The 12,157-nt window shown below is 29.1% G+C and overlaps 1 protein-coding gene across 2 annotated transcripts; it reads right to left on the reverse strand.

Moving 5' to 3' along the window:
- Positions 1 to 7,078: 7,078 nt before the first annotated feature.
- LOC107164368 (uncharacterized) lies at positions 7,079 to 10,598 on the reverse strand. 2 transcript variants are annotated; one of them, XM_015512163.2, is made up of 5 exons: positions 10,442 to 10,598; positions 10,167 to 10,340; positions 9,959 to 10,086; positions 8,681 to 8,786; positions 7,079 to 8,143 (listed from the first exon to the last, which is right to left on the reverse strand). In XM_015512163.2, exons 3-5 carry the CDS (start codon positions 10,025 to 10,027, stop codon positions 7,995 to 7,997), a joined length of 324 nt encoding a protein of 107 aa, XP_015367649.1. In that variant the 5' UTR covers positions 10,028 to 10,086; positions 10,167 to 10,340; positions 10,442 to 10,598; the 3' UTR covers positions 7,079 to 7,994. The 2 variants fall into 2 exon arrangements, with proteins under 2 accessions (XP_015367649.1, XP_015367650.1); XM_015512164.2 differs by having other exon boundaries at positions 10,167 to 10,337; positions 10,442 to 10,586.
- Positions 10,599 to 12,157: the final 1,559 nt, after the last annotated feature.

The raw sequence follows: 12,157 nt of genomic DNA on the forward strand, positions 1-12,157 counted from the left end.
TTACTTGGAGTTTTTTTTAAAACAAAGCTTATAAAGTACTAAATTAATAATAATAATTAACTGTTACTAACATCCGAAAGGAGACCATAGAAACGTGAATCACTGACAGTGAAATAGTTTCTTCACTACACGCTAAAAGTTTAACTTTTTTTTTTGTAATAAGAATATTTGATTAACAACAAATTAAAAACATCACATGTTTTGATAAGCCTTGTATTGATAACTTACGATTTAGTTATCATCAATCGATTCCAATGTGACCAAAAACACCTATACCCTGTTTTACCCGACTACCCCATTTTACCCACCTTTCCCCTACACACACACACAAATAAACATTTTATTCCATTTTTCTACTTGGAATTTTAAATCTTATTTAATTTTATAAACAGTTATGAATAATTAAAATCAATATTATTATGTCAACTGATAAAAAAAAAACTGGAGGGCGGTTGAAATGTCAGGTGCAGCACAGGCTGCAGTGGCTGCGCCCGTATGACCGCCTATGCCTGGTACTGTCAAACTGCTGGGCGAAAGTGGAAAAGGTATAGGACGTGGATAGTTCGACGAAGTTAAAAAAAAATTTAAAACAACGGTGTGCGGTATCACGGGTGTTTTATTTATACTGTTTGAGATGTTAACACCACAGGGGCGGACAAACAACAAAAGGACGTGGCACGCAAAAAAAAAAAAAACAAAAAAATATAATAATAAAAAAAAAATCGGATTAGCGTGTCGCTCTTTACGTGTCGTCGTGACGATCACAAGACTAATTAGTAATTTCAGACGAGCTTATCGCGCGTCGGTGTCGTCCGTCGTCGACTGCTGGTGAAAAGAGAAGTAATCAATTGAGCGGATTTCCGCGTAAAGGCCGTTTGAATTCAAACGGATATTACGCGAGACCGCGTCAGTTTGTTAAATCAACAGACTAGGGCAGCGGTTCCCAACCTTTTTAGTTTCATGGACCACTTATAATTTTGTAAAAAAAATTTGAGGCCCACCCATTGCATACCTATATTATATACGTTTTCATAAAATTATAATATATATTATATTATATATATACATGTATATATAGTTATTAGGAATAAAAAATTTTAAAACTTAAAAAAAAAATGTTTATTAAAAAAAACAGAATTTTATTATATATATTATATAATATTTAATATTATACATATGGCTCGCGGCCCAGTACCATGCTACTCGTGGCCCACCAGTGGGCCGCGGCCCATGAGTTGGGAACCGCTGTACTAGGGAAATTTATGAATTAATGACTTGGAAAACATTTTTTTCACCTAGTCAAGTTAATTTTATTTTTGTTAATTATTTTAGCTTTAACTAAAGGCAATTAAATTAAATTAACTTAACTTACCACAGTTAATTATTTTCACTAACTTGTAGCCCACCTTTGATATTATATATTATTATAATAGATAACATAAAACCTATAGGTCATAGCAGGGCCGATCAATAGTGGCGCTCCTGGAAAAATAAAAATTTGCGCCCCCTCCCTAAATTTTCAAATTTAATCATATCAAATTTTTCGCCACCATTCCTATCCATATTTTGCGCCCCTGGCAGGCGCCCACCTTGCCAGGCCCTCGGCCCGGGCCCTGCATATAGGTGATTAGTGAACACTCTATAGGTAAATCTTTACAGTAGGTATAGCATACAAACATAACATTTAAAAATAAAGTTTGCGTATTGGTGTGCCTTTGTGCAAATATTATTTATATTCATTTGTTCAAAATTTAAACTTTGCACTTAATAAGAGGACGTCAAAATCACACGTACGACGTCGCAAAATTTCGTTTACCAGTTAAAATAGTGAGCTGTTTTGAAAATTTAACATTATATAGTAAATTGACCCATTATACAGTTTAAAGGTAAGATTATTCACCCTAATATCGAAACTAACATCACACCATTGAGACTAGTCACTATAGTGAACAAAAATGTGTCATATTGTACGCGTGTAATCTAAAAAAATCTGTTGATTTCTATTTTTTTTTTTTTTACGAGATGGTTCAAGATGCATATCCCTAATTAATGATATAATTGTATAATCTTGATTTTTTCATAATGTAGTAGGTACGAAAATTCTTTGTCCATACTGGGCAGAAGACAGACGGGAGATGGAGCAATGCGTCGGCCGGCCACTACAACCCAATGATGTGCCGGATATCATCCTGGGGCCGGAGCAGGAGCTCCTGCCAGATGATGCATTCAGGAGGCGACGCATCGAGGCGATGGCGGTGGAACAGAGGTTGGTGTTTGGCAGAATATGGTGGAGGCGATTCTCGGGCGGAAGGAGAATGCAGAACGGGCCAGGCAGGCGCGATTAGTATGGTGACTGAATTTGTGGGCTGAAGGCCAAATACCTAGGGTGGTTAGAGGCCCCCACGTATGTATAGCTGTTATGTTTTATGTATGTTGTTAATTTGTTATTTGTTACGGTGAATAAACGATACGGGTTCGGGTGGCTGCAGTATTGAGCTAAACACTTCCCACCCGTTTCCGGTATATAAAAGGGGGGAAGGTAATGGTATGAAAATTCTTAAAAAAAAAATCGTATATAATGATTTAGTACCTAACTACATAAATTTAATTAGAAATATTAGTAGGGCAGAGGACTTATAGCATTTGCATATTTTTTGCACAATTACAAAAATATCAGAGTACGAAATAATAATTTCATGCTTTCATAAAGCTAGTTTTGAAATTTTATTTTGCATATAAATGAATATTTTGAGTTTTTCAGTTTTTAGGACATATTTTTTCCATTTTATACTTTTATTAGATGTATATTTTAAATAATTTATCATATTTTTTCGTCGATATCTAAAATAACGTTGAATTAAAAATTATTTTAAATTTTGAGCATAACATTAACACGTTCAATGCCATTGTCGACGGGTAGCGACATCGGCAACATTGCCCGGGTCGCCTTTGTCGACAAATATAGTGTTCACTTTGATGGTTTATAATTTTTACTGGCTACGGGAAAACGGTCTGAAATTTATTGCAGGCGATCTCAGGTTCCTTCTTACGAATCTTACGATACCATTGGTTTTTAATTTTGTTTATTTTTAGTTTGGATGTTTATTTTTCTCCGAAATCACGACGACGTCTATCGCCGATAATAATAATTGTATATCGTATTATGATTCTGTCGCAATTTGACATAATAAATGGTATAAATAACATTCCCGACATATTCGTACAAATTATTTTACGCTGTATACACCGTGTTCCTCAGAATACAGGGTGATTCGAAAAATATAAAACTATTTTTATTACGCAATGAAAATGATTTTTAATTATGAAATATTTATAAATAAAATAAGATTATTATTTGTTTATTTCTTCTGTGGTTAGTTAGTTAGTTAGTTAGTTAGTCGTAAAGTACGTAATAGATAAAGTGATAAGTACGTATTACAGCGTCGCGCCGTCGCGTATCGCCGCCCGCCGGTGTCGACGCATAGTCGACCGTACGTAGTTTCGGCGCGGCGACGACGGACGAGGGCACTGCGCCGTAAACACTATTTTTTTTATAGCGGAGCTCAACGTGTTAATAATATGCTTGTTGACTTCTTCCAGACGCATATTTTTCCTAGGAAAACGTCTCGAAGGTTGCTTGTTAGATTGGTTGCCGGCTGTTGGGCTCTTAGAGAATAGTTATACCCATTTATGAGTATCTGAAAACCCATGAAATGAAGCCGAATAATTCAATACTTATTGTAACTTATAAGTTGTACTCGAAATTTAAATAAAATGTATTTATTAAAATAATTAGGTAGTACCTACAAAAAAATTCTTATTTTTTGTTCAAAAATGATCATTTTAAAATGCATATTATGTTTATTTAAGTGCAATTAGTGCATATTTGGTGTTTTTTTTAGAGCTACAAGTCCTCTGCCCTAGTAATTATAGTGTTATAATGTTGTTCATGTATTTGGATTTGAGTATCTAACAATATTTTATTGTGTTTCGTATAATTTTTGGTTATCGCGGATGAAAAAAACTTTGAAGTTTTACACTTTGAATGGACCTGATAAAATAACATACAATGTCTCGTCTAGATTACATAGCCATGTGAGGTACTGAGGTCCCAGATATTCAAAATGTTTACTGGCCATCGCATTCTATTATTGAAATACCCAAACCTCTAACAATTGAGTTAATGTGATATTAATGGTTATCATCAAATAGGTAGTTATTTTTAATGACGATGTCCTATGCGTAAGCTCGACGAATAAAAATATGAACAATATAGCTTATAATTTATATCACACTGCACAGAATTTAATTTTCGAACAGTATACAGCATGGTCGGAAAAGAAATCGTTCGCAGTTTTGTGTCGTTTAAAAAATTAAAACACAATCAAATTACACAAATATGCAGTGCGTCTATACCCATCATAAAGTCACAAGAATCCGCGTTTCTATTTCTGACATTTTCGGCATTACCAATCAGCCATCACTGTTTCGGTCACCTATATGTACTTACCACGAATTATAATGCGTATCATAATACTTGTGGTAGGTACTAATACAGTAGACCATCATTATACCATTCCAGTATCCTTTGTAATATCATGGGTACTAGGCAAGGCACCTACTATTTATTAACTAATATTTATAAATTATAAATTAAAATAATAAAATCTATAAACTATTGTATATAAATACAGTCGTCGATTCCCTATTCTTACTATCCCTATTCGTCAATGAAAATATTTTAAATTTTAAATCATAAATTGTTTTTATTGTTATAGTTATTAATATTATAAATTTGAAAATGATATATTATTTAATAATTTAAGTATTATGTTTTAAAAACAACATTATTCTGGTATGTGGCAACTTTAGGAACTAGGTAACTCGTACCCAAGGCCGGAGTGAAACCTGATTTCGGGTCTGGAAAACATATTTTTCCAGCCCATTGGCTCATCGGCTAACTATTTAAGGGGTTAACTATAGACTTGAAAAAAAATCAAATCTAACTTATAAAATTAACAAATATGTTTTTTGTTTTAATATTTATAATATTACAAATTTAATGTCATAATGAGTACTTTGTATAACTAAACTATAAAGAATTTGTTTTCCATCAACATTAATTACTCCAAATGTTTGGTTGTAATTGAATTGCTCAAACTGTTTTTAAATATCTTTAAGTAGAAATGATCTTTTATAGGCCACTTGGGTACCGGCAAAGTAAATAATAAACACTGATATAAGCAATGGATAATGTAGGATAAACATTAGAGTAAAAATTACACTTAATTAATGCATTGTAATATGTAACTATAAAATTCTATAGTTTTTACATGTTACACATGGTTTTGATATGTCTTTTTCCTCATCTTCATTTTCTGTGTACCTACTTATTATGTATTTATGTACCTATAGTTCTTCAGCACATTCATCATCTACAGATGTCTTTAAATGTTTCAAAGATTTTTAAAAACTTAACATTTTGTCAGATAGGTAGTTTATTTTTATTGTTTTTTTATTTTATTATCATTATCATCATCAAATTAAGGTTTTAATTTTACATGTAACTTAAAGAAAGCATTTTTAGGTAGTCCATTCACAAATGAATCAAAATTAATAGGTAGAAATAATTTTAAATCAATAAGTATAATTTCTTTATTATTTGTAAATTGTTTTTCTGAATAAATCAAATATTAAATTTATACTATAACACTAAACTTAAACTTCACTTTAAGATTATAACAAAATTTATTTATAATAAGGGTCATGAAATATTATTTACAATTTTATACAACTGAGCACTGATTATACTATTTGTTACTTATGTTTAAATCATTTTTTTTTAAACGTAGGGCCGGCCCATATAGTATCCGTCAGTATCGGCCCATCTGGAAAATTCCAGATTTCCAGATGGGCCACTCCGCCCCTGCTCGTACCTACCTAATAAATAATGCTATATGATAGTCACGTTGTGGAGACTATAGAATAGTCAATATATTATTCTTTATGCCGTGGATAGAGTAGGTATACAATAATAATGTTATAACAACTATGAAAGTGGGCGTGGAACTTCATACAATATTATAATATCTAATTATTATTCGATTATTTGCGTGCATGAGAAAATAGACCATACTTTAAACTTTGCAGTGTACAATAAACAAACAGTACACACATTGTACACTGTACTATTATATACCTATATAAAATATATATATAAATTATAAGTTTATATGTAGTATGAATGTATGATATGTATAGTTTGTGCAACGGTGGTTTGATGAAGACAATTTCATAATCGTTTTTCGTATGCAATAGTCAAATGATTTATTATTGAATTAAAATTCAACATAAACATTAAAGTGACTCCTTGATGTACCTACACTATAACTATACACTGTACACCACCTGCGTATTAGAGCAGATATTTACTTTTCAGTTTTCACTCTTTTTTAAATTTGTTTTCATTTTTGATATATAGTTATAAATTTATAATTCTTATAAACTTTAGACGAAAAACATTTTTTTTGTTAGGCTTTGTTTAAATGGCACAAACCAAAGTTTCAAATGTCTCAATATCAGTTCGCATGTTTCGTTGAAATTGCCTATACCTAACTCCTTAAAACGGACGTGTAGTCAATAATTACGAAGTATAATAATGCATAAAGATCATCTAAACATTCAAGTTAGATCTGAACTACCATTAACTACGCACAAAATTAAACACAGTAATTACAACGGCTAAACACTGCATGCAAAATGATGCCCCTTGTGTAAGGGGCTGTTCATCTAGTCTGTATAAATACATGGTACCTACGCACCAGACACATGCATAATACTTTTTCTATATCATAAACAATACAAATAGATTAAAAACTAATTTTTTTATCTCTTTGAAAATTATTTTTAAAAAACACAAGTTTGATGTATTTGAATTAAATAAAATCTTATATTTATAATTGTATCGAGATAATTAATTTTACTTAGCTAAAATCATAACTGCTGTATGTATTTCAAGTAGGTACTTGGTACTTAATTGACTATTGAGTAAGATTTTAAGTGTAAATAGTTTTTAGTTGGTCTTCACAATATAAAAATCCACATTGTAAACAATATGTATGAAAGTTCAATGAGTCCCATAAGTTATGTATAAAAAATGAATATATAGTATATTTCAAAAATAAAATACCCAAAAGCTTATAATTATTCTAGTTACATTATAAGTCAGGGGTGTCCAACCTTTTGTGAAGACTGGGCCACATTATATAGGTAGAAGTTGTTGTGGGCTATATACTTTTTTTTAATAATAAAAGATAATACACTAATAAGGTTTATCTTTAGGCCCGATGCACACGTCCATATGTAATATAAGATAAGATGCCGCAAACACACGGACATGTGCATCGGCCTTTACAGTTTATTTGATGTTTTATAATTTTATATTCTTAAAATAAATCTGTTCTCGTAATATTAATATATCATATACTATTAATTCATGGTTTTTAAATTGAAGTGAGGGCTATAATAAATCTACAATGGGTTGCATGCAGCCCGCGGGCCGTGGGTTGGACATCCCTGTATAAGTCATAAAAAATACGTATACACTACTATATAAATATAAAAAATTCAATTATTAAAAATATAATTTTAAACATGCATTTGCCAATACTATTTCAAAAATATTTTTTTTTATATTAAGATAAGTTACTAGGAAACTTGTCTAATTCATTAATTCATAATCTACACGCAAATATTCATTGTAATTCATATAAAAAAAATTATAATAGTTATTTTCTAAACAATTTTATACCTTGTGAAATTTTTTTTTACTATTTCTATCCATTTATCGATTTATGATTTTTATTTTATACTTCTGCAAGCCCAAATTTTATTTATATCATATTAATATTGGTAAATTATATAGACAATATTTAAAGTACTTAAAAGATTATAAATTAAATTTAGGCTTTAAACGTAATGTTTAAAAATATAAATCACAATGTATAAGGATCATTCAATAGGGAATCCACATTAAAAACCTTGGCCTTATCTGTAATTGGGTCTTGATTGTCCTGTATACTTCTAATAACCTCTTCAATGTCTGAATCACTTATCTCAGGTAAAACATCACATTTTTGATCAGCTACAAAAATAATAATTATTAATATTATTAATTATGAATTTATGATGAATATTTAATGGCATATTTTAAGCAACATAGAAATTGCTCGAACAAAAATAAATAAAATGTATGAGACTCAAAAAGTCACATTCAATCAGTTATTAAATATCTTATAAAAATTTATTTTCTTAAAATTGTTACTTTATTTACAATAGTCACTACTGTAAATGTACTTGAAATTGGGAAATTTATCCGTAAATAAATAAAAAAATATATTTTTAAAAATATCATGAACACAATTTTTAAAATAGTAGCCTTGCAGTAAAATTAGTATAACAATATTAAACACCATTTAAAATGTGTAGGTATGTCCACTATATAAAAAATATGTTAGGGAAGTTAAAGATACCTGTACATGACAGCTACATTATAAATGTTTAAGTATATCCATAAGCTTTGATACAATATTTAAACATTTTAATATGAATTCTTTAAAAATTGAATTTTCTATGATTTAATAGCACTAAAATTAAATTAAATAAATCTTAATGTAATTACCTTGTGTAGGAATTATGTTATCAACAGCTTCAGTTTGTCGAGCTATATTTGTTAATTCAGACGCTGATGTTTCAGTGATATTCTTACGTACATTTTGTCCGGACTTCTATAAATAATGCATAAAAAAAATAAATCAATAAACTTAATAGATAATAGGTGTGTGCAGACTCATGATCTTAGGGGCACATGTATACATTTGGCCAATAGGTCCGAGAAGAACTTAAACCAATTTTTTTGAAATAAAAATTAAATAAACAAATGTAAAAAGAGGATTTTGCTTTGCTGTCACTGTAATTAAATGATGTATTAAATTAGGATTTAAAAACTTTGTGATTTTGATGAAATTTGTAAATATTCGAAGTACTTTACAAAAGTGTCAAAAAATATGAATACTAGAAATTTTCACCAAATGTGTATAATATGCTTTAATACAAGATATTCGAAATATTTAAACTTTTTTTAAGCTATATAATATATAGAGACTTGAAACTTTATTTTAGTATTTTTATTATTAATATTGTTAAATTTTTTTCAGCTTGTTCGAAAAATTAGAATATTTCTCATAAGCCCTTAAAATAACAAAAATAACAGTTTAAAAATATTAAAGACAACAATATTTTTTTTTATTTATAAACATTTTAATTTTAAATGTTGACAAAATTTATCAAAATCACATTCCTTTGAAAATTATTAAGCAGGTAGTTAAAAATGTATGAAATTTTTAATTTTTAAGTTTATATCGAACATTCAAAAAATTTTTCTCATAAGTAGATTATGACATATAAAGTATGTAAACAAATGTAAACAAATGGACATTAGAACATAGTGTGAATAAACTTATAGTTCAATTTGGATTATATCAATGCATTCTATACTACCCCCAAAAATTTAAAAAAAAATTGTTTGATTTTGGATAAACATCTGCAGATTTAATGTAACTATATTAGTCGCTACTGTAAGACATTAAACGTTTTACATTTATTATTATTAAGGTTGTAAATCCCAAAATAGTAAACATCAACAAATTATACCAAATGATTTAGAGTCAGCCATACAGTTTAAAACTACCTTCACTCTAAGTATTACTGAAAAAATTTTTAATATAAAAAAAACATTCAATTTACATTGCTAGATCCATATTAAAATATATTAATCATAAGTTAGGATACTTTTGTATAAAAAAAAAAACTGTCTTTGAACAAATTGAGGGAAGGGAGAAATTTCATACCAGTACGAACATTAATAGTTTAAGGAGATTAAAAATTAATATTATATTACATCAGATGGTAAAAATGTAGGAAATGCACCGTTTTTCGCCATTTGAATAAATTGCTTTATGGACATCATAACTATTGATTGTATCCTTGTTCATTAATTTTGTCCATAATATGGCTTCTTGCAAAATCCTAATCATTCAAAATACAAATATAAATTAGTCATGGAAAAAAAAAAATTTACATTTAAATTTTAAATTTAAAGTAATTACTGTTATTAAATTTCAGTAGGTGATCTCAAGTATGTTTAACGTATTTATGCAATCATTAATTTCATCATTGACAAAATGATTTGAATTTTGAGAATCTTAAGGCAACGATTTTTCGTGAGAAATGATTTTGTTAATTCAAACCCGATAACGTATCGTCGGACATCCGCTTTTCTGCTGAAATAAGAACAATACTCTGCTATAAGTAAACGCTAAAACAAATATGTATGAGAAACATTGACACCGTAATGTTTAGACAAGAATGTTTAGGCACTCACAACGAACAATTACAACAATCAGGCGCCAAAACAAAATAAATGATATCCGCACAAACTGTAGTAGAATCCAATGAACATTTTTGCACAGATATAGAATAATATAATCAACTGGTTTGCGAGTTAGTGATAACAGCCGACGCCAAAAAATGCATATTGGATGTGGTCTTGTATACTACCACAGAACAATAGAAACAACAAATTAAAGCACGGACGTATATTATCATACATCCATAATATCTTTGACCGCGGTCAGTGGTCTAGTGGTTTTGTTATCTTTAACACGTTATGACTACCATGATGCCCATTTTATCATTTGGCGGGTATTTCAAATCAAATCGTTCATAATATAATATGGAATACACAATGGAGAATAAATTATACATATTGTATACCGTCAATGAGATAAAATATAAATAAACTTTTATTAAATAAAAAGTTTATTTATAATAATTATCCATTAACTAACAATATTTGATAGTATGATGTATATATAATAAGAAATAATATCTGATTTAATATTTAAATATGATTTTAAGAATAAAAATAAGTTATATTCAACACCCTTAAGTCTTGATAAAAAAAAAAAAAATTTGCATATTATTCCTTTAAAACGTAATTTTTATCTTGGTGCCTTGACTTTCGACTTTTGTTTGTAAAAACAAAAAAAAACTAGAATTTTAATTTAAGCTATCACAAACATTTTGTGTGCTTTGAATGCTTTGATATGCTAATTGTTTGGTCATAATTAAATGTTTTTTTCAAGTATGTGTCAGTAGGTTTTCAATATGATAATTTACAGGGTGTCGACTATCTTTCCAATCATTTTTGTTTAGATCTCCAAGTACAGTGAAACCTGACTTAACGGACACCTCTCTTAACGGACAAAATGACCAGGTCCCGGTAAAAAGATAGGCATTCCAATGTATTTCGACCTGTCTATAACGGACTCCTTCTATACACGGACACTAATATTTTACTCGACAATTTCATAACGGACAAAAATGCATACATATTACATACTACGTTGATAAAAAACGCAATTAGGACATTAAGTGAAAACACGGATTACGACTAATTACATTATCCATATTATATACATAATCCATAATTATCCATCACGAGTTGGAAATTACCAAATCGAAGCACAAAAAACAAACATCAATAGAATCATTTTTTAAGAAATAATTAATAAATTTATATGTAATGTGTCATTGCATGTATGTATTACATGCAATATAAAAATAATAATTTAAATTAAATTTATAATGTATGTGTATAATATATATAATACATATTAATAAATATTATAAAATAAAAAACAATACAAATGTACGTACAAATTGTAATTTTTAATACATTGAAACCTGTCTACAACGGACACCTGTCTATAACGGACAATTATTTTGGTCCCGCGACTGTCCGTTATATACAGGTTTCACTGTAATAACATACATAAGAAGACGCCACATCCGCATGCGTTGTCTCCACCTTACAAACGTAAGACATACCAAAAACTATTTTGTGCAGGACAGTTTTTCTTCCTCTGTATTTATAATAGAATTATCATAATTCCACAACGCATAGGCGAGAACATTATCTGTTCTACAGTGTATTTATTGTTTTTATCAAATAAATACAATTAAGTTTAAGAAAATTTTTTAATATTTAAATTTTTTATTTAATTATCAAAAAATGATTGCTTACTAGCGCCATAAA

The sequence above is a fragment of the Diuraphis noxia genome, unplaced genomic scaffold, assembly GCF_037042655.1.
Source record: "Diuraphis noxia isolate RWA-SAM2 unplaced genomic scaffold, SU_Dnox_SAM2 contig0001, whole genome shotgun sequence".
Lineage (NCBI taxonomy): Eukaryota > Metazoa > Arthropoda > Insecta > Hemiptera > Aphididae > Diuraphis > Diuraphis noxia.